The sequence below is a fragment of the Brassica napus genome, chromosome A8 (genome assembly GCF_020379485.1).
Source record: "Brassica napus cultivar Da-Ae chromosome A8, Da-Ae, whole genome shotgun sequence".
Classification (NCBI taxonomy): Eukaryota; Viridiplantae; Streptophyta; class Magnoliopsida; order Brassicales; family Brassicaceae; genus Brassica; species Brassica napus.
The window spans coordinates 11,420,440-11,442,794 of NC_063441.1; the positions used below are offsets into that span (position 1 = coordinate 11,420,440).

The 22,355-nt window shown below is 33.2% G+C and overlaps 4 protein-coding genes across 8 annotated transcripts; 2 read left to right on the top strand and 2 right to left on the bottom strand.

Annotated features, from left to right (window-relative positions):
• Window positions 1-581: 581 nt before the first annotated feature.
• Window positions 582-5,336, top strand: LOC106359646 (potassium channel KAT2-like). Of its 5 annotated transcripts, none has more exons than XM_048738727.1 (11): window positions 587-1,662; window positions 1,758-1,973; window positions 2,053-2,208; window positions 2,325-2,382; window positions 2,463-2,780; window positions 2,992-3,411; window positions 3,503-3,535; window positions 3,621-3,806; window positions 3,898-4,369; window positions 4,497-4,617; window positions 4,948-5,336. In XM_048738727.1, exons 1-10 carry the CDS (start codon window positions 1,367-1,369, stop codon window positions 4,607-4,609), a joined length of 2,268 nt encoding a protein of 755 aa, XP_048594684.1. In that variant the 5' UTR covers window positions 587-1,366; the 3' UTR covers window positions 4,610-4,617; window positions 4,948-5,336. The 5 variants fall into 5 exon arrangements, 4 of the variants coding, with proteins under 4 accessions (XP_048594685.1, XP_048594684.1, XP_048594683.1 ...); XR_007315765.1 differs by lacking the exon at window positions 4,948-5,336 and having other exon boundaries at window positions 595-1,662; window positions 3,898-4,120; window positions 4,236-4,369; window positions 4,497-4,717; XM_013799307.3 differs by lacking the exon at window positions 4,948-5,336 and having other exon boundaries at window positions 596-1,662; window positions 2,992-3,231; window positions 3,313-3,411; window positions 4,497-4,741.
• A 736-nt stretch (window positions 5,337-6,072) lies between these two features.
• Window positions 6,073-8,952, bottom strand: LOC106359647 (glucan endo-1,3-beta-glucosidase 14). The gene is made up of 4 exons (XM_048738729.1): window positions 8,120-8,952; window positions 7,290-7,626; window positions 6,436-7,150; window positions 6,073-6,314 (listed from the first exon to the last, which is right to left on the bottom strand). The coding sequence occupies exons 1-4, from the start codon at window positions 8,190-8,192 to the stop codon at window positions 6,249-6,251; spliced, it is 1,191 nt and encodes a 396-aa protein (XP_048594686.1). The 5' UTR covers window positions 8,193-8,952; the 3' UTR covers window positions 6,073-6,248.
• A 3,634-nt stretch (window positions 8,953-12,586) lies between these two features.
• Window positions 12,587-13,135, top strand: LOC106359648. Its single transcript, XM_013799309.3, has one exon. It carries the CDS (start codon window positions 12,696-12,698, stop codon window positions 13,032-13,034), a length of 339 nt encoding a protein of 112 aa, XP_013654763.1. The 5' UTR covers window positions 12,587-12,695; the 3' UTR covers window positions 13,035-13,135.
• Window positions 13,136-21,033: 7,898 nt separating this feature from the next.
• LOC106359649 lies at window positions 21,034-22,355 on the bottom strand. Its single transcript, XM_013799310.3, has one exon. The coding sequence runs from the start codon at window positions 21,430-21,432 to the stop codon at window positions 21,166-21,168; it is 267 nt and encodes an 88-aa protein (XP_013654764.2). The 5' UTR covers window positions 21,433-22,355; the 3' UTR covers window positions 21,034-21,165.

Here is a 22,355-nt window from a genome sequence, read left to right on the forward strand (position 1 = left end):
TCTAATTTTAATTAACCTAAAATAAAAGATTCGAAATTAATGTAAACCGGTCGAAATTGAATATTAAATTAAGTTTGGTTTACATAAGCCTAGGTTTCCATCAATAAATCTACCATAACATAAATTAAAAATTCTTCAACCACATAAACAAAAGGGCAATTCTCTCAAATAGTTATTTTTAAGTTTTTGTCACAAAATAGCACTCTAGAAAGACAATGACCAAAGTAGCCCCTTTTTCTGAAATTTTTAATTTTTAATTCTTTTTTTTAATTTGAAACTTTATCTCCAAAATCCCACCTCTTAACTTTAAACCCTAAGTTTAGATTAGTTAACCCTAGAATAAAAATACATTTTTACATTTTAATAATATTTATTTTGGTCATTTTCTTCATTGAAGGCTATTTTTGTGATAAAAAGATTAAAAAAAGACTATCCTAGGGAATTTCTCTAAACAAAAAGTCTACCAACAATTTTAAGTCGGATTCATAAATCTGCCGTAAGAAAATAAGTCGACATAATAAAATACGTTGACCACAAAAATCGATAATTTATAACAAATCTGCTACCTCATTCGGCAGGCATATTCTTAAAAATTTGTTTTTTATTCAAATCGGACAATTAACTCTGCCGTAGAAACAAATTTGACGTTTTTAAGAAAGTCTGACACCACTTTAACGGTAGATTTTTTTATACAAATTTTATAAACATACTTATTATTTGACATATTTATTTTTTTGAGATTAAATCTACTGTCGATCAAAAGTTACGGGTATTTTGGTAATGTTTTTTTGTTATAACTATGGAAAAGGGCAATTTTGATCAGAAAAATATTTTAATAATTTTCAAAAAGTATGATTCATTCTAATAATAACACAACTAATTTGTGTCATTAAACATCCCTTTAGTTTTTTTTCTAAATATCAACCATGATCTAGATTCTATTTAAGAAATTTCCCTGGCAGAGAAAACATGATCACTGAACTACACGATTTTGTTATTGCTGCTTCTTTCTGTTTATAGGCTGCTGTTAATATCTGAATTAATGTTCTTGTTCTTTACATGTCGTGTCAGATTCTCTGATTAGATTTTACTTAGGCCATTTCCAATCTAACACTAAACTTTATTTTAGTGTGGTTTTCACTTTTCACAAAGAGAGCTTAGCTTACGATTAGATTATATTAAAGAATTTATGTAATATAAAAAAGGTAATTTAAAAAGAGTGAATTTAAACACCAAAATGGTGTTTATTTAATCTACGTACTAGATTTCTAATGAATATGTCTAACAATTTTTCATAAATAGATTTTTTAAAAATTCTTCTCTTTTAATAGTATAGATTTGAAATTAATTGAAATTACATTTTGTTATGCTGAATTTTTTTTTAACAAAATTGTATCTTCCATTTTTACACTTCACTCTAAGGTGCGCTTTCAGTTTCAACACGATATATATAACCTTTGCTGAAGAGGAAGCACCTCAAACATTGTCAATCTCTTGCACTAGAAACTTCTTGGAAAGATTCTGCGTCGAAGAATACAATATGGACTCGATGAAACACAACAGTTTCCTCTCTGCTGATCTGTTGCCATCTCTTGGAGCAAGCACAAACCAATCAACCAAGCTTCGTAAACACATAGTTTCTCCTTTCGATCCACGTTTCAGGTGTTTATTACCTTTAGACACTCCTTTTGTATATTTTCCGTTCTGTTTTGCTTTTGTTGTCCTCTTGAATGGTGGCTTAATGTTTGATTCATCAGGGCATGGGAGATGTGGCTAGTCATTCTTGTGATCTATTCAGCTTGGATTTGTCCTTTTGAGTTCGCCTTCATCACCTACAAGAAACATGCGCTTTTCATTGTAGATAACATTGTCAATGGTTTCTTTGCCATTGATATCATTCTTACCTTCTTCGTCGCTAATGTAGACAGCCACTCTTATATTCTAGTCGATAATCCTAAAAAAATAGCTATGAGGTAAGAAAAATTATATTACTCTAGTATGGTTTTGCGTTTTAAAAGTACTCATATTCTCATAACAAGTTATGTTTTTCAGGTACCTTTCTACTTGGTTTGTCTTTGATGTCTGCTCCACAGCTCCGTTTAAGTCATTGAGTCTTCTGTTCAACTACAAGGGAAGCCAAATAGGATTCACAGTTCTTAGCATGCTCAGGCTATGGCGTCTCAGACGAGTTAGCTTACTGTTTGCAAGGTTCATTTTCAATACTAAACCATAAGCAAACCATTTTATTTGAGGTTCATAAGAGTAACGTTTTCAAGAATCTACATGAATCTTAATCTCTCACCCTCATATTTCCATTGCTTCAGACTCGAGAAAGATATCCGCTTCAACTACTTCTGGACACGATGCACAAAACTCATTTTGGTAAGTCCCATAAAGAGAGGAAACTCTTTTTTTCTTTTCATTTATAACTAGAACTTACCACGTATAGTTTTCTATATCAGGTCACTTTGTTTGCAGTACATTATGCTGGATGCTTCAACTACCTCATTGCAGATCTATATCCTAATCGAAGAAAAACATGGATTGGAGCTGTGTACCCAAATTTCAAGGAAGCAAGCTTATGGAGTAGATATGTGACTTCTATTTACTGGTCAGTTACTACATTAACAACAACAGGATATGGCGACTTACATGCTGAGAATCCAAGAGAGATGTTTTTCAGTGTCTTGTACGTGCTCTTCAACCTCGGTTTCACATCTTACCTGATTGGAAATATGACCAACCTTGTGGTTCACTGGTCTAGCCACACCAAAACCTTTGTAAGTTCACTTTACTTTCTTTGATTTTGAAGGTATAAACAATTTAGTGAAAATATTAATGAAATTTTATGTTTTAACAATTTTGGAGTTCTATGCTTTATATATATCCTCTTATAATTTGAGAGGTCCTAAGCCATTGTTTCAGGACCAACCATCATGGCATCTGCTCTGTTAAACTAATAGGAAAATCTGATTATTTTCAATTCAACAGAGAGATACTCTTAGATCTGTTTCAGAGTTTGCATCAAGAAACCAACTCCCACCAAACATACAGGACAAGATGTTATCACACATCTCCTTAGATTTCAAATCAGAAGGTCTCAAACAAGAAGAGACGCTGAATGGTTTGCGCAAAGCAACTCGGTCAAGCATTGCAAACTATCTCTACCTCCATATTGCTCAGAACGTTTACCTCTTCCAAGGAGTTTCTCATAACTTCCTCTTTCAGTTGGTACAAAAAAAATTTCATTTGTCAACTTTTTCTTGTTCATTTCTTTTCTCTAATGTGTCATGTTATATTGTTCCAAAAAAGGTTTCAGATATCGATGCTGAGTACTTCCCACCCAGAGAAGATGTAATTGTACAGAACGAATCTCATACTGATCTTTACATTCTTGTCTCAGGGGCAGTGGTGAGTGACTTAGATTGAAAATCAATAACGTCATAGGAAAGTTGATGTTACATTCTAACATTTTTACTCTCTCTCTGGTGTGATTGTACAGGAATTTAGTGCTTACATTGACGGTGAAAATCAGGTATGCAGACAAAATATTTAACCACTAGATAATCAAGAAAATGGTCAAATAAGTTGTAATTAACATAATCCTCACATTCATGTAGATACAAGGGAAAGCAGTTGTTGGAGATGCATTTGGAGAGATTGGTGTTTTATGCTATACACCACAACCTTTCACTGTTAGGACAACAGAACTATGTCAAATACTACGTGTACACAAAAAATCTCTCATTAGTGCTATGAGAGCTCATATTGAAGATGGACGTACCATAAAGAACAACCTCTTTATGGTAAGCAAGCAAGATGTCATTAGTGGAAATTTAGTGAATTTTAGGTGTTTTCACACAATGTCAACTCATTTTTGTATGATGAAATTTTCAGAAACTTAGAGGGCAACAGTCAATAGCAATTGATGCTGCAAAAAACCAACCATACTTCCTCCTCCATAAGTGGCTTGGTGGTGGTCTAAAGAGAGGTGAAGGAAATGCAAGTGATCAAGGAAAAGGACACAAATATTTACAACTGGATGACTCAGAAAACATTGATTTGGAATTAACCAAATGGATGGATTCAAGAAAAGATGGTTCTAGTGAAACGAGAAGAGGTCAAGAACATAAGATAAAGATAGCGGAAGAGGAAAAACCAAACAAATATATTGATGAGAAAAGTTTCTCTAATGCAGATGTTGCCTCATTTAAATTAACATATCCACATTGCAGATTCAAACCTAGTAAACAAGAACCCGCAAAGCCGGAAGAAAAGAAAGTTACCATCCACTTGAAGTCACAAGGAAAATATTTGCCAAAGCTGATATTCTTACCTGATTCCAAAGTAGAGCTTCTAAGACTTGCAGGTAAGATAATTTACTTCTTAATGCGAAGTTTCAAGAAATTAACAAGAATTTACAAAAGTAAAGACTTAATAAGAACCCAAAGACTTTTCCAAAAGGAATTTCTAATATTAAATGTGTAATTATGCAGGTGAGAAATTTGGAAAACAAAGCTTCACAGTGGTCACCAATGCGGAAAACGTTGAAATAGATGATGTAGATGTCATTAGAGATGGTGAACATTTGTTTTTTTACTATCAATGAGTACGAAGGTAAAGAGCCTTGATGTGACTTATTATTTACCATTTCCATAGGCCCAACTATGAGCCCCACTACGAATCCAATCAGAACATGTACCTATCCATTGACTAATTTTCAAAAATATGTTTTGAACGATCCCTAGAATTTGCAATCTAAATGTAAAACAACCAAAACGAATAATCTAGACACCAAAGTAAAAGAAAACGAATATTTATATCAAGTTTGAAGATCTATTATAATTACCTTGCACTCACGTCCTATTGTTTTTCATCTTTACTCTTTCCAACCAAAACCCTATTAGCCCAAAAAGAGAACCCTCAGTGCAATCTTTACTTTGATAGGTATTATCAAAACGATTCCAACAATTCAACGCAGTATGGACCACATATTTGACAGATCGGTCGAGAATTGTTGTTGGATCCTTCGGATTGGGTTCATCTGGAAGAATTAACTAGTTGAAAGAACTTTTGTCCGCGTGTGGAAAACCCAATACAACCTCTGCTTCCAAGTTCCAACTCGTAAGTACCCACGCCCTCTGTTTCCTTTATTTGTGTAAACGGTCTTTTGTAATTGGAAAGCAGTACATCGGATGGAGCGTCATATGACTGTAATTGGGTAGCATAACCGGAAGTGTTCCATCCTTAAAAAAACCCCCAAACTCTTAAACTTCTTGTTTTTTCTTTGGGCTTCTAAAGATTACATTGAACTTCTCCTTTTGGACTCTAGTAAACCCTACTCTCTTTTTCAACCGGAATATAATTTGACGAAACAGGAACTTCTCAAAAGCTTCATTGATGTCTCTCATCCTCACGTTTGTCTTCCTCATCTCACCATCATCATCTTCGAATCAAGAATACCCACACTAAGGAAATGGCGACGAATCACCAGTTCACGACATCAAAGCTGATCCTGAAATTTTTGAAGAAACTATAAAATATACTATTTTTAATAATTTGGGAGTTTATGTTTATATAAATTGTCTCTTAAATTTTAGGAGCTCTACACTAATGGTTTACTTGACCCTCACTCTTGCAGTTCAGAACCGTGAGTATAATCTCTTGTTTCATGGCTTTCCCTTCTTAGAACATCTCCTACATTTTATATTTTATTTCAAAATGTTGTGGAAAATGGAGTAATCAACAAATATATTAGAAAGTATTATTCCATTATGATTTATAGGTTTGCGTTTTGCTTTTCCAATGCATATATTTTCATTATGGGTTATGTATTAAATTTAAGTATTATATTTAAATATCTAATTATATATAAATGAAATTAACTATGTGATATAGCTATGCCGCAAGAGTTTGTCGATTCTATTTCTATGCGTAAGGGTCGAAGTAACACATAGCTTACATGTGCGACTAGCCGCCAATATAAGTTTCTATTTTCTTGAACAATAAACTGTTTTTGTTTATTGACTATTATTTTAGGATATCCATATGTATAATTTACACGATAACGAGAACAACAAAAGTATATCTATATATATTATTATTTTTTACAAAGGTATATATATAATTTAACTATTTACCGAAATTTGATTGAAATGTTAAACTGAATATGGAATTATATCTTAGATATTTTTTTTTGTTTTGCATAACTATCCTAACCATGTTATATCTTCTCGATAACTTCCCCTCTAAAACAGTCTAACCCCAATCATCGCCAATATCAAAATTTTCCAATACTTCAAGGTTGACTTTGCCTGTAAAAAGAAACAAAATTGAATTCGTTATTACACATATAGTGCTTCCAGAATCATCTATTCTCGCTGTAACCCCAATCTTTATGGATTTAAAAAACAAACCATACTAATTGCTTTGTACCTTAGTGGCAGAAGATGAATATGTGACAGACTTTGAAGTCGCAGTTGTAGTACTAGTAGACGTCGTGGAGAATCCCAAATCGTAAGCCAATGATCCATCTGGTTGAAATATTCCATAATTCTTCTCCGAAATAGGACCAGGTTTCATATCCTCATTGAACAATGCGAATATATAAACCTCTAGCCTGGAACTCCGTCTGGCCGGAGTCCCTTCTCCGGCGAACTGTCTCATCATAAGATTCCTTATATACGTGGCAGCATTCAAAGGAGACGCTCCAATCTCTCCAACATCTCCTTTGGAAGGCCAACCTGTTTCCGCAACCCTAACTTCTATGTTACGGTACCCTAATTTGGCAGCAGCGAAAGCAACCGCATCTACTTGAGCATACATCATGTTGTCATAGTGTAGTCCTGTGTTGGGATCGGTCATGCCGATGTTACGATTGAATAGAACGTAGTCGATAGGGATTGTGTTAGGGTTATCTTTGTAGGCGAAGTAAGGGTAAGCATTGATCCAAAAAGGAGATCGCGTGGCTTCCAAGAATCGTAGAAATTGTTGCATCACGGAGGTAACCTCCGGCTTGAAACTTCCGGCTGATGGAGGATAAGATTCGGCTAGGACGGCGAGAGAGCTTGGAGACGAGACTTGAATATATCTGTCTAAACCTAACTGGAACAAGGCTTTGTGGATGTTGATAATTGCTGGCATCATGTATCTATTACAAACCACAAAGACAAAATAAAATCAAAATAGTATTATTGTATAAAAACTATAACACAGTACTGTAAAATGGTATGTAAATTACTAACTCTGAATGTAACTAATTAGATTGAGATGTAATGATTATTTGTTACCTGATTAAACTAGAGTCTTCGTCGGTGAAAAGCTCGTTTCCCACCATGATTCCGGTGATACTTGTGGCCGGAATATAGGGTTTGATGTGGGAGTTCACCCACTGGAGAGCTTGTTGAGGATCTTGTAACAACGTTAAGACCTGATTTTCGATGGTGACGATGATCTCTATGTTTGAATTTGCAAAGGAACTAAGAATTTGAGGATTTGTGTCGTATATTCTTGTTTTGTTGATCCTTAGGGATCTCAAGAGGTTTATAACTTTATCAGGTGAAGGCAAATTGTCACCAACTTGTCCGTAATTGATGCCAAGAGATGCAACACTTTGTAGTATATTCCCTGAATTTATTTTCAATAGAAGGATTGTAAATTATAGAAATTACATGCAAAATCTATTATACTAAACAAATATTGAAAATCAGTAGGTTTCAAAAGTGTTATTAAGAGCATCTCTATTAGACTATTACTAAGATGCTCAAACCAATAAAAATATTATCTTTATATAATTTAAATAAATAACTATTTTAAAAATAATTATATTTTATTTTAAAAAGGAATTAAACCAGTCACATGGTGCCAATGGTTGAAAAGACTTTCATAATATTTTTCGATTGTTAAAATTTTTTCTCATAATTTATTTTATTTTTTCACGGATATGCTCCCTCAAATATAAGTAATGGAGATGCTCTAAATTTTATAATAATGTATGACACTAAATCATTATCGTAAAATTCGGCGTAACTTGACAAATTTTAAAATCTCATATGAAAATATAAATAACTTGATTATCAAAAAAAAAATAATATAAATAACTATGAAAAAACTAAATCACCTGAGAAAACTAGAGAAATCAGGAGAAAAACATTAATGAGATTAGGAAGTCTCGTGAGTGTTCTTGATGTCATGTTGAGGAGAGAGAGATTGTGAATCTTTTCGGTTTTAAGAAAGTGTTTAAGGAATATATATAGACTACACAAGAAGCCAGCCAAGTTGAAAAATACTTTTCTTTGCTTGTTTCTTTTTTGTTTTCTCTGTGGTTTTATCTCTAATTTATTTTGTAACAGGAAAGGTTTAGTTCTGAAGGTTTTGATTTTTTAATGGTTTTAGCTGTTTTGCTTTGCCTTCCCTATATCACTTTTCACATTTGTGCCTTTTTATCCATTGAGGGCTTTCTATAGACCAGAACGTCGGATTTCTTATTTTATATATATATATATATATATATATATATATGTATATATGTATATATTAGGTTTCAAAATCTTTATGCGTGTAAATCTTGTCGTTCAAAATTTATGCAGCTTCATGACGATGAAATTTGCATGCACATGTAGGGTAATACGTTAGTGTGTGTTTTGTTTAGATATTCTACAAGTTGTGCTAGCGATTGCTTTGATGAGAAAGTGAGAACTGTATATTAAATTAACAAGAAAAAATGGAAAATAAGAATCGGATACACATAAGAGGACGAAGTAGAAGTTTGCAAATATATCCCCTTTTTATTAAAATAGGAGCATCCTTAGAAACTAACCTTACCCTCATTGTGTTATTAATCAAAATATCATTTTCTACGTATCATGACAAGAATTATTTTCACACATTTTAACTAAAAGTCTTCTTTTCACTAACATAATTACATGTATTGCCAATGTTATAGACCAACTTTAGTAGACATTTGTAATAGTTAATATTTTGACATTATAATAACTACTAGATTTTGACCCGCGCTTTTAAAGCGCGGGATTGTTTATTTATATATATCTATTATTATAACAAATGTGTTTCTTCATAAAATTTATATCAAGTGTTTTTATGATTTTTATTATCAGTTGTTTTTATATGTTTATGTGATCCTTTTTATCTATAAAATATTAATGCTGTGAAATTTATTGTTGCAAAATTTAGTAAGAAATTAACTTCAAATTATGTGCAATATAATTAATTTTACAATGACATGTAATATTATTAAAATTTTAAAAGACTATATAATTTAAATTAAGAATGTTTAGCAATATAATGTAAAACCATATTGTAAATATATTTTTATGTTTATTAATTGTAAATGTGATATTTTAATGTAATATCAGAAAAATGTTTAATTGTTTTGTTAACATCAAATTAAAATATTGAAATAATTAATTCAAAGTTTATATAATTAAAGGTTGTTTGATAAATATAAAACGAATGGGCCCCCAACAAAGTTGTTGTTGTCGTTTGTAGTCCAATAAAACTAATACTTATTTTTGGTCTTACAGACCATTTGTATATATATTGTTTTAAGTTTTTATTATGCACTGATTTTGCTTGGTGAATATGGCACATGCCTAATATTATGGCTGCATTTAGTGATAATGTCGAAATTTGGTTCCTAGATTTTAGGAGAATCACAACGTAATATTTATTGTAATTGGTTTGAAAAAAAATCAGGCCAAAAATAGAAGTATAACAGTTAATGATTTTATGTAATTGTTTTGTAGATTTGATTGGTGGTAATTAATGTTGACGTTTTTTTAAAACAAAAAGCAAAAATAGGAAATGGCAGTCCCTTGTAAATAACTCTCAAAATCAAGGGCAGAATCCTATTAGGGATTCTGCTTTAATAGTATAGATATGTAAATTAAATTATTTTTCTTTCTCTTGATGAATTTGCGTGATCCAATGTATGTAAAGTAAGTTGAAAGAGGAAATCTTCTTATTTACAACAAATTGCGTGATCAGTAGGATATATGGTGTGTTAAGGAAATTTGGATGATAATCTTGGAGCGCAAGTTTTGGTAAATTAATTCGTGAATATTTGTTATAATTATTAAGATACAATTTCATGATATGAAATCTATTTCTACTCATCGTGTATATAAATAAGTTGCCTTTGAACACATCTATTCGTCACAATCTTCTCCTCATTGTTTACTGATTTTGTTAAATAACTATGTTTAGTTTCATAAGCTGATATCTTTTCTTATTTCTCTTAATAAGATCGCAAACAAAGAGTTATGAAGACACTTTTCACAACAATTGTGACTTTTTGAGTTTTATTTATTTATTTGATTACTTAGTATTTGTTCCTTTCATATTTATTATTCTATCAACTATGTTTCGTTTTATCTTATATTCATAATTTATGTTATGAAAGCAAATTTTTTTGCCTAGGTTTTGTTTTTGCTTTAATTCATAACTAATTTTATATAAGTTTTTGCTTACTCTTATAGATTCACTTTCATGATCTATATTTCAATTACATATAACCAATAACATAAGTTTTTTTTTAAAAAAACTTACTTTATATAGATATACACAATTTCGTTCATTCGTTCATTAATATTGTGACTACGACTTTTATAATTCTAATACCTATAAATGAAAAATTATAATTTTTCGGTCTATTCACTCCGTGCAGAGTGAAGGTTATCACCTAGTTATAAAGTAATCCGAGAAAAAGCTAGTGTAAATAAGCATATCACAAGCAATAGCTATTAATTACCAAACATGGTAGTTCAAAAAAAAAATATACCAAACATGCTAACTTAAAGTTACCAATCCCCTATATATTAAAAGAGAAGCATTACAACATATTTTTATAATCACATGTCATCACCACAATCATTTTTAGAATCCTTAGAAAAATATGTTGGTCCATATAAATATATAATAAGCTTTTTATTAAACTAACCATAAACTAATCAGAAAATATTCTTCTTTGTTTCCTTAAATAAAAATCACGTAGTTACCTAATGTGGCTAAAGTATATATGACAATTAATAATTTTGAATAATAAAGATTTGATAAAAATTACTCTATTCTCTATCATTTTAAAATTTTTAACTAATTAAAATAAATTAAACAACCAAGTTAACTATATAATAAAAAAATTAGATTTTCTTGTATATGCTATATTTTTAATTTTAAAAAACGAATATAAATGACTAAAGTTGTTAAAAACTCACATTGAAATTTTTGTGATCCATGGTTTAAAATTTATGTTATAACAAGATACAAATGATTATGAAATTACAGAAGTATGAAGTCTCATTTAATAAATATTATATATATGTATATTAATATTTTTTAAAAATAAATTATATACCATATAAAATACATAAGTATTTTAATTTCGAATTTGCTTTGAATTTTTTTGATAAACATTTTGAACAATTATTGACAACTTAATATTTAGATTTTAAAATTTGCATTGAATGTTTTTAAAATTATAAATTACTAAAACTATTAAACATCCCATAATATTTTTATTGTTATCATTTATTTAAAAATTTTGTTATAAAGAAATACAAACGATCAAAAATAATATGAGTATAAAATATTTTTTAGCAGATGTCAATATTAAAAATATACTTTATATATATATATGTTAATATCATGTAAACTTAAGTTTATAACATATAAAATAGAAAAAGTGTTTGTCTCGATTAATAAAATTTATTTAAGTATTTGTACCAATTTAATTACATACGTAATAATTACTAAATATTTTATTATTCAATATATATTTATTATTTCATAATATGTAAAAAATATATAATACTTAATTTATATATAATATTCATCCCGCCCAAGGGGCGGGTCTTAACCTAGTTATCTATATTATTTATAATTTCGTTCAAACTACTCTAGGAACATTTTTCTAGGTTATTTGCCCCAGAAAATCATGGAAGGACCACACATACAAGGTGTATGATACACCCATATATATATTATTTTTTATTTTGCTAAAATCCCATTTATTTTGTTGCAACGATCTATATATATTGTAAAAATCATGGAAGGACCACAACATACACCCATTTTTTTTTTATTTTTTTTTGCTAAAAAGCCATATATTTTGTTGCAACAATCTATATATATTGTAAAAATAGGTTTTGTTAAGATGAGTTCAAAGTTATGTTTCCATCGAAGTTTAAAACTATCATTAAAGAAGAACAAAATGAGACCAAAAATAATACTTGAACTTGAATCGTTTCTCAAAAAAAAAAAACTTGAATGAGACGAAATAAAAATGTTCTACGAATTAAGGGACAAAATTAGTTTTTCCAGTATAATGATTCAGACAAGAATATACGAATTAAGACCCAGCATGACTACTATACCTGTTGGTTTGCGTCACATTTAATATGGTTAATTAACACGATCACATAACAAATAAAAGTTGATTGGGTTTCGGTTTTAAAACAATGGTTTGGTTTAGTGCGGTTTAGAATCGTTAGATGTCCTGTCCACTCTTGATTTCTCAATATACAATCTAAAAGTGGAAAGTTCACAGAATTTAGGGCCATTCCGATAATTCTGCCTAAATAAAAGGTATCATCGGTCGACTAAAACACGTGAAGATATATAAACTCATTAGCCTCCCCAATATTTAACTCCTTTGACGAATATGGAGACAAGGTTTCCAAATGTTACAAAAACCACCCTTCCTCTTTATCTCGGACGACAATGATCACAACAATCTCCGGTACACGAGCTTGAAAGATGTGATCTCGAGTTCTGATGGCTTTGGTTCGTTCTTTTGTCACTCTGTTCCTTCGCAAGACGGTGTTCTCTTGTCGGAAATGGATTCTTCAAACATTGCCATTAGAAACGCGCTAGTGAAAAGAGCAGCTTCGATGTATCTTCAATCTTCTATGATCGTATCAGCTCCGGACACGAACTGGTTTCAGAGATTCTGTCTGAAAGCCAAGCATGCGGTTGAATGTCTCAGACCAGTTTACCGGATTTTTTCTTGGTCTAGTTAAAGAGATGTGTTTTAGAAAGGGTGATTCCGGTTTGTAAATGTGTAAATACTGTATGATATATAATATAGATAATCAAATAAAATTTCAAAGCCTTTTTTTCACATCAATCTAAAATATGAGAGAAACGATCTATAAACATCATCATACCATCGTAGAATTAAGCATCATACAATAATTAACGTTTTTTATTAGCTCGTTTGGAAGAAGACCACAACGTTTCTTTTCTCAGATCTTCTGGAGCTTTTGTGTCCACAAACGGCTGCAAAAAAAAAGAGCAAATTCGAAAATAATGTTACAACACCAGCAGGACCGATAATTCATATGTTATTAAATACTTAAAATGTGGAGGCCAAGGTGGGATGTCTCATTCAACTATACTCAGACCGGCCTTGAACACCAGTCTCAGCCTAAGCACAGTTTGTTTTGCTATTGGGTTTCACCGATGTTAATTCCAGCTAGAAAAGTGTTTTGATTAGTTCATTAATCCATTAGCCTAATGCTTTGATTCGTGCTTTAGTGTCCCCTTCACAATGAATGCAGATTGTGAAAATAACTAGACAACATTCATGAATCTTTCATTCGAAACTAAGAATCAGAATGGATGTTTAGATCAATTAACTGAATCTCTAATCTCTCAATTAGTTAAAATGTGTGAAGCTGATTTGATGTTGCAGAAGAAAGGTGGGGGGAGATTAGAGAATTACTTCGACTAGGATAGAATTTTGCCGGTGGAGTAGGCATTTCTTGCGGCGGATCTTCGGGATTGATTTAAGATTTCTTCCGCCATTGATGGAATTTCAGGTTTCTTTTCCACACAACTGCTGATCACTTACCATTCGTTTTTTCCTTTCTTCTAGACACCGCTCCTTTCTTCTAGACACCGTTTATTTCTATTTTTCACTGTGGTTTAAATTATTTTAATAAGGCGTATTTGTTTAATTTGAAAACTATAATTTATAACATCTTTTTAATTTACTCATAGTTTAAACCAAAATATCAGTGTCTCTTTTTCGACAAAATCAGAATACAATAGAATTTCTATAAATTAATAATGTTGGGATTTTGAAATTTTATTAATTTATAGAGATATTAATTTATAAAAGTTTCCTTATTTAGATTTTTTTATTTTAAGATATATATATTCTAAGATAAAAAAATATTTGATTTTGGTGTATAGACATTAATTGTTATTTTATGAAATATGAGATTTATATTATTTGGTGTATATAATATATATTGCATAGAACTTAAATATAGTTTTAGATATAATATTACTAAATCTCATCAAAAATATATTAAGTGTTAAGTAAATATAAAGATACTTCCATTGTGAATATAAAACAAACAATATAATAATAGATTTTTACTTATATAACATATTTATACATATAAATTATTAATTTATAATTTTAATGGGATCATATATTTACATAGAATTTTTTAAAAAATATTATCTTATTATTTTATCGATTTTTGTCAAATTTTAAACCGGCTCAAATTGGGACCAACGAAATTTATTAATTTATAGAGATCATTAATTTATCGAGTATTAATGAACGGAAGTTCTATTGATATCATAAGTATTTTACAAGATACAAACACAATCTTACTACAACCAGGGGCGGACCTACTTGAAGAGGTGTAGGGTCACCTGACACCACAAAAAAAATGATAAAAAGTTTGTTTTGTATGAAAAACAGTAAAGATTAACCAGCGGAATTGGTAAAGTATGGAGTATGACCCCACATAAACCAGGGTTTGATTCCCACCTGTGACCTTTTAATTGTTTTTGACACCAGTCTCATTCATTTCTGGGTCCGCCACTGACTACAACTATTGATTCAAATGTAGGAAACTGAAAACAATTTGGATGGGACAGTGGAGAATAATTATGCTTTCCTAAAAAAGCCTAATAGGCTAACAGGTAAAATCTAAAAAGCGTATGATCTAATTCACTAAACTTGGATATAACTTTTTAATATTACGAATTATATAATATACACACATCAAATTTATGTCATTTTAAGAAAAACCATCACATATCACCATATAGCGGATTGCACTGTAAAATTTATATAATAAGATTCAATAACTAGATTTTGTTGTTAAAAACCACCTAAAATAGTACAACTTGATTATTTGGGGGCATGTATATTAGTATATAACTGTTTTTTTTTTACTTTCTAAAACATCTTCTAAATTTAGAAAATATGTTATTTAGAGATTAGCATGTCATTGTCTTGACTCTTGATATTTTTTGATACTGACATTTTCCGTATTTATTATATAACTGTATGAAATTTGTTAAAAAATTGTAAACAAAATCTTCTAATCTTCTCTATATAAAAAAAAACATTCCCGTGTTCCCATCCAGTAGTAATAAAACAACCCAATCTTTCATACAAACACCTTATAATCTTCTTGTTCTCTGCCCATTTCAAGACAAGTAAAACCCTTATCTTTCGTAACAAAACTCTTAAAAGACTGCATCATGGCGAATGAAGTGACGTTTATTCAAACATGGGGAGAGGTAGCACTTTCATATTGAATGTTTTCAATAATAGCTTTTTTAGCTTGAGTTTGTTACATGGTTCAGTATATATATTACATCGGTTCAGTAAAAGGAAGCTAAACCAATGGTACAATAGATAACCATAACCGGTATATGATCTAATACGCCCCCCTCAAGCCGATGATGCGGAAGGTGGTGAAGGTGTAGATGGAGTGAAGAGGCTTGAAGTAGACATCCGGTTAAGAATAGAGAAGAAAGGACCCGGCTGAAGAGGTTTCGTGAGGATGTCAGCGTGCTGATTAGAACTCGAAACGTGCATCAACCGGAGGAAGCCATTCTTGACTTGATCCTGAACTGTGTGACAGTCAATCTCCACGTACTTCGTGCGCTCGTGAAAGACAGGGTTCGTGGCAATGTATATTGCCGACTTACTGTCACAGAAGAGCTTCGCTTGAGTCGTGACCTTAATGCCAAGAAACGTGAGAAGTTGTTGAAACCATAGCAGCTCACAAGTCGCATGAGCCATGCTCCTGTACTCTGCTTCAGTGCTGCTCCGACTTATGACGTCCTGCTTCTTAGACTTCCACGTGATCAGCGAGCTCCCAAGATAAATGCAATATCCAGTGACAGAGCGACGGCTATCAGGACATGCGCCCCAATCTGAATCAGCAAAGGCATTAAGACAGAGCTCAGAGGTAGCAGAGAAGAAAAGTCCTTGACCTGGACTGTTCTTAATATACCGAAGGATCCGATGAGCAGCCTGTAGATGTATGTCTGTAGGAGCAGAGAGAAACTGACTCAAACAGTGAACAGAATAGGTAATATCAGGTCGCGTGATTGTCAAGTAAAGCAATCGTCCTATCAGAGCACGGTAAGAGGTAGGATCATCGAGGAGTGTGCCTGATTTGATGCTGAGCTTGAGAACAGGATCCATCGGAACCGAAGACGGTTTACAGGCAAGTAAACCTGTATCAGACAAGAGATTAAGAGCATACTTGCGTTGAGAAACTGAGATTCCTGCAGTAGTACGAGCGATCTCAAGTCCCAAAAAAAACTTCAAATCACCCAAGTCTTTGATCTTGAAGTTCTTGTGAAGCACATCCTTAAGGTTCTTCACCGCAGAGTCATCGTTACTGGCTATCATTATGTCATCGACATAGATAAGAATAGCAGTAAACGAACCACCAGAGCGACGTACAAAGAGCGTGTTATCTGATGGTGATTGAACATAGCCCGCAGCAAAGAGAACATCAGTGAGACAGTGATACCACTGGCGTGAAGCTTGCTTGAGACCGTAAATAGACTTGTTCAAACGGCACACAGGGTTAGGTGGTAAGACAGTACCAGGAGGAGGAGTATAACCCTGAGGGAGACTCATATAGATCTCTTCATCTAAATCACTGTGAAGAAAAGCGTTAGAGACATCCATCTGAGTCAACGCCAAGCCCTTAACAGCTGCAAGACCCAAAAGAAGCTTCACAGAAGCAAGTTTAGCAACAGGAGAAAAAGTATCAGTGTAGTCAACACCCTCCTGTTGAGTATATCCTTTAGCTACTAAACGAGATTTCCGACGTTCAACAGTCCCATCAGCTCGATACTTCGTTGTAAAAACCCACTTACACCCTACAACATTCTTACCCGGAGGTAAAGAGACAACAAGCCAAGTGTTATTATCCTCCATCGCCTGTAGTTCATCAGTCGTAGCCTTACGGAACTCAGGAGACAACATGGCTTGCTTGAAGGTTGTGGGTTCAGGATCAAGGGAATAAGAAAGAAGATTATGTTGGTATAAAGGTTTCAAGTTTGAATAAGTGTGAACATTCTCCAAGGGATAAAGAGAAGAAGAAGAAGGAAGAGATGTGTGATGTAAAAAGGAGCAATGATACTCAGAGAGATAACCTGGAGCACGAGCAGTCCGTTGTGGTCTTGTACGTAGGAGCTGACTCTGTCCTGTCATGGATGGTACAGTCTCTCGAGGAACAGTCACAGATGGTAATGCAGATGATGCAGGTAATGACACAGGATGTAATTGAAGAACTGAATCCAAGACAGCAGGTGTAGACATAGGAAGAATCGTTTTTGAAAAAACTTGTTCAGAATCAACATTTTCATTAAGAGTTTGATAAGGGAAAATGTGTTCTTTAAAAACAATGTTCCAAGATACCAAAATACGTTGAGATTCAATGTGTAAAACCTTGTAACCTTTATATCCAGGGGAATAACCAAGAAAGACACAAGAATCAGCACGAGGAGTAAACTTATGTCGATCTTTATCTAATGTCGAAACGTAACACAAACAACCAAATGATCTGAGGAAAGCATAATCAGGTTGCTTATTCATAAGTTTCTCATAAGGCGATTTCTTGTGAAGTAAGATAGAGGGAGTGCGGTTTATAAGAAACACAGCCGTAGAGATACACTCAGTCCAGTAAATCATTGGAAGGTTTGATTGAAATAAGAGAGCTCTAGCTACATTCAAGATATGTTGATGCTTACGCTCAACAACAGAGTTCTGTTGAGGAGTATAAGCACAAGAAAATTGATGAATCATACCAGTATTACGAATTATATCAGTAAATGCAAGCTCAGGAGCATTATCAGTACGTATAGACTTGATAGTAGAGTTGTATTGAGTCTGAACATGTTGTATAAACGCAGGAAATACGCTTGAAACATCACTTTTATTCTTGAGAAAATAGATCCAAGTTACACGGGTACAATCATCGACCAAAGTCAAAAAATATCTATATCCTTCAATAGACTCTATAGAAAACGGACCCCATACATCCATATGAACTAACTCAAAAGGAAGAAGTGAAAGATGATTATGAGAAAGAAAGGGTAAACGCTTTTGCTTAGCTAATGGACATACAGGACAATTCTCAACTGCAGACATAGAAGACTTAAGAAACGGTTTGATACCCGGAACATGAAGCAATTTTGCCATAGAAGGGTGGCCAAGACGCTGATGCCAAAGGTGACCATCATCCAAAACAGAAGCACAGAAACTAGATGGAGATGCAGAGACAGGTGTATCAAGAATGTAAAGATTGTTGTAAACAGAACCTCTACCAATCGTCAATCCCTGAGTAGATTCCTGAATTAAACAATGATCAACAAAGAAATGAGCTGAAGAATTGTTATCCACAAGTAAACACCGAACACTAATCAGATTAAAGCGAAATGAAGGCACATAAAGAACATTATGCAACGTGATAGTAGATGAAACAATGATACTGCCTATCTGATTAATGGGTTCTTTGTGACCATTCGGGAGAGAGACTGTAACACCTGTGACAGTAGAAAGATCACTAAAACGCGCAAGATCACAACAAACATGAGTCGTTGCTCCACTGTCAATGATCCAAGAGCCATTTGGTAAAGCGTTATATAGTGATGAAAGGCATTGATGGTTATAGGTAAAGAGATTTTGTTCAAAACGAAGGTTGGTAGATAAAGAAAGAACAATACCAGAGGATGATTGAGCAGCCATGTGTCCCTGTTCTGTAATTGTAGCCTGCTGAACTGAAGTCTCCAGAGGACGAACACTAGCTTGAAGTTGTTGTAGGATATATTGAACTTGATCTTGGCTAAAACGATTAACATCCACACCAGAGGAGGATCCCATCATTGATGTGTTAGTGACATTAGCAACTGTGTTAGTCGGTGGTGGATACTGAGAAGACGAAGGCTGATGCTGAGGCCGAGGAAAGCCACTCTGATTCTGCTGACCTCGAGGAGCCAGGGAAGAAGAACCTCTCGGAGACTGACCAGAAAGACGATGTCCTGGTGGATATCCATAGAGTTTAAAACATTTCTGCAGAATGTGACCATACTGACCACAATACGTACACAAAGGCCTTGACTTGGGACGGTAACTTTGTTGAGTAACCAGTATCGGATTCTCAGAAGAAGGGAAAGGCTCAGGCACTGAACTAGCAGTTTGAAACACCACAGCATCACTCTTCACAACAGGCTTTATTGATTTCTGCCTTTCATCTTGAGTGATCATGTTAAACACATCCTCAAGAGAAGGAATTGGTTTGATCATCAAGATTTGTCTTCTACTAGCATCATAAGACTCATTTAAACCCATCAAAAACTTCATCACACGACTACGTTCTTGCAGTTTCTCCCACAACACAGCCGCATTACACTCACAACGGCCACAAGTACATACCGGAAGATCGATAAAATTCTTGTACTCCTCCCACAACGTAACTAGCTCAGTGTAGTATGTTGTGACATCCATGGAACCTTGCTGAATCGTTCCCAAGCGCTGCTCTATTTCGTAGACTCGAGGAGCATCGTCCTGCTTGAAACGAGCTAACAAGTTCTTCCATATCGATTCAGCGGTAGACATGTAAAGAAGGCTCTGCGCTATTTTCTTGGAAACAGAATTCATGATCCACGTCGCAACCATATCGTTACATCGAGACCAAGATCCAGCATCACGATGACCATTGGGAGGTTTAGGAACCGTACCATCGATGAAGCCAAGCTTGTTACGCACATTGAGAGCCATACGAATAGAACGCCGCCAAGAATGAAACTCTGCACCCGTAGTGAGTCGATCGGAGACAAGAATCAAACCAGCATGATCAGAATTGTGCAAGTAGTAGGGATTCTCATACTGATCCAAGAAAGGAGTTGATTGAGAGTTCGTCGCCATTCGAAACTAGAAAGAACGGAATCAACGATGCGGAAAGATCGATAGAAAGATTCGTCAATCAAAGGTAGGAGATCACAAACAGAAGAGACGAGACGAAGGCAATGAAGCGAAGAAGCACGACGATAACCAAAGTGATGAAGAGAGAGGTCAATCGCAGCTCCGAAATGCTCACGGCCATGAAGGAGAAGCTCGAATCGAAGATCTCCAAGCTCGAATCGAAGATCCGAAGCTCAAATTCGAAGAAGATGATCAACGATGAAGAAGAAGCCGTTTTGGCTCTGATACCATATTGAATGTTTTCAATAATAGCTTTTTTAGCTTGAGTTTGTTACATGGTTCAGTATATATATTACATCGGTTCAGTAAAAGGAAGCTAAACCAATGGTACAATAGATAACCATAACCGGTATATGATCTAATACTTCACTATTTCATCGGATTCAACAAGGAAGATTATCGAGGAGCATTTCGCAGCCTAAGTTGGAAACTATTTTTGAAGAAAGTTTTGATAGTTTTGCAGTTCAGGCGCCAAAACGGATTGTAATTTTTCTTTCTGTATTACTCTCAGTGATTTTGTACTTCGTGATGTACGTACAAGGCTATCAAAGACTATCATTTGCTTCTTTAACCTGTAATTTGGATGTATTGTGAATAACAAAATATCTCCATGATTTTCAATGGAGGAGTTAGAACTTGAAAAAGCCTGATTTGTTTACTAGAGAACTTGTTTTGTATAGGTCAAAAAAACGTTATAACAATTTCTGAAGAATAATATCTGAAACATTACCACCATGAACTGCAACAGAGGCATAAGATGTTTTTTAATCACTAAGCATGAGATTATATATAGAAAAGTCTTCTGCTTATACATTTACCACACAACGAAAAAGGCTCTTCTGATTTTACACAAGTTACATTGAAATGCTTATACATATATGTAAATATTTTCAAGAAAATCGATTAACACGATCATGTCTATACAACAAAACACAAGAAACGGCCGATATGATCGCCGGAACGAGGAGAAAAAGACGGTGTCCTTGTCCCACCACAACTTTAGAAGAATATTCTTGATAATTTAAATCATCAAACCTTTCTTCGAAAATGGTCTCTAGCGTCGGAGACATCGAACATCTCCGGCGAGAAATCATCGGAGCCGGTACCATCTCAGCTCTAGTTAAAAAGCTTCTTCTTCCTAGTTCTGATATAACCATGATAGCTCGATCTTTTCAACTTTTTCTTCTTATTCTTGATTTTTTTTGAAGAGAAAGTCGTGATGAAAGTATCTGGATTCTAATTATTCTCGATCTGAATTATTGGTATATATATAGAGTCTAATGCACGGCAACAATTTTTTTTAGAAAACACGGTTTTTATTTGTTGAGAAAAAAATTGAGAAAAGAAAACAGGTGTGGATCAACGGCTGTCTCTGGTTCAAATTAAGCTAGTGGTATGTGATACTACACACGTACGTACTCTTTTGAAATCGACAAAATTAGATATTGTAAAATAACGACAAAGTTTCCTCCATTATTTAGTGATGCATCGAAACAAACAACACACAAAAATAAACACAACAACAAGATTTTAAAAATTGATCGAGTTTAATTTCATATACGGACAACCAATGATTCTAACTTTATTTTATTGGGTTAGGTGTTCATAAAAAGCTTAATGGTGAGAATTAGGTCAGAGAGTTGTAAGATCTTAGCTCTAGCTCTGATACCATGAAATATATTATGAAAGCGTGTGTTTATTGATACAATAGGCTGAGTATATATACAACGTAAGAATATCCTATGCTAGCTAGGTAAAGGTTATCTAGTCCCATAACAATAGGGAAACCATATTATCATGTTTATCCCTTTAATTTTCGAACTAGACATTTAATATACATTTAAAAAGCTTGATTATGGATAAAATTATATCAATTCGAAAACGACTGGATATATATCCACTTCCTAAATTCAAAACATAATTATTTTTTAAAGATAATAGTATACATAAGTTGAATATATATATATATAGTTTTATAACTTTATATCATTCATTCACATGTTAGCTATAAATATCATAATATTGTCGGTATGATATTTATTATTTTCTTAAACCTTTCAATTTTTTTTATCATAAACAT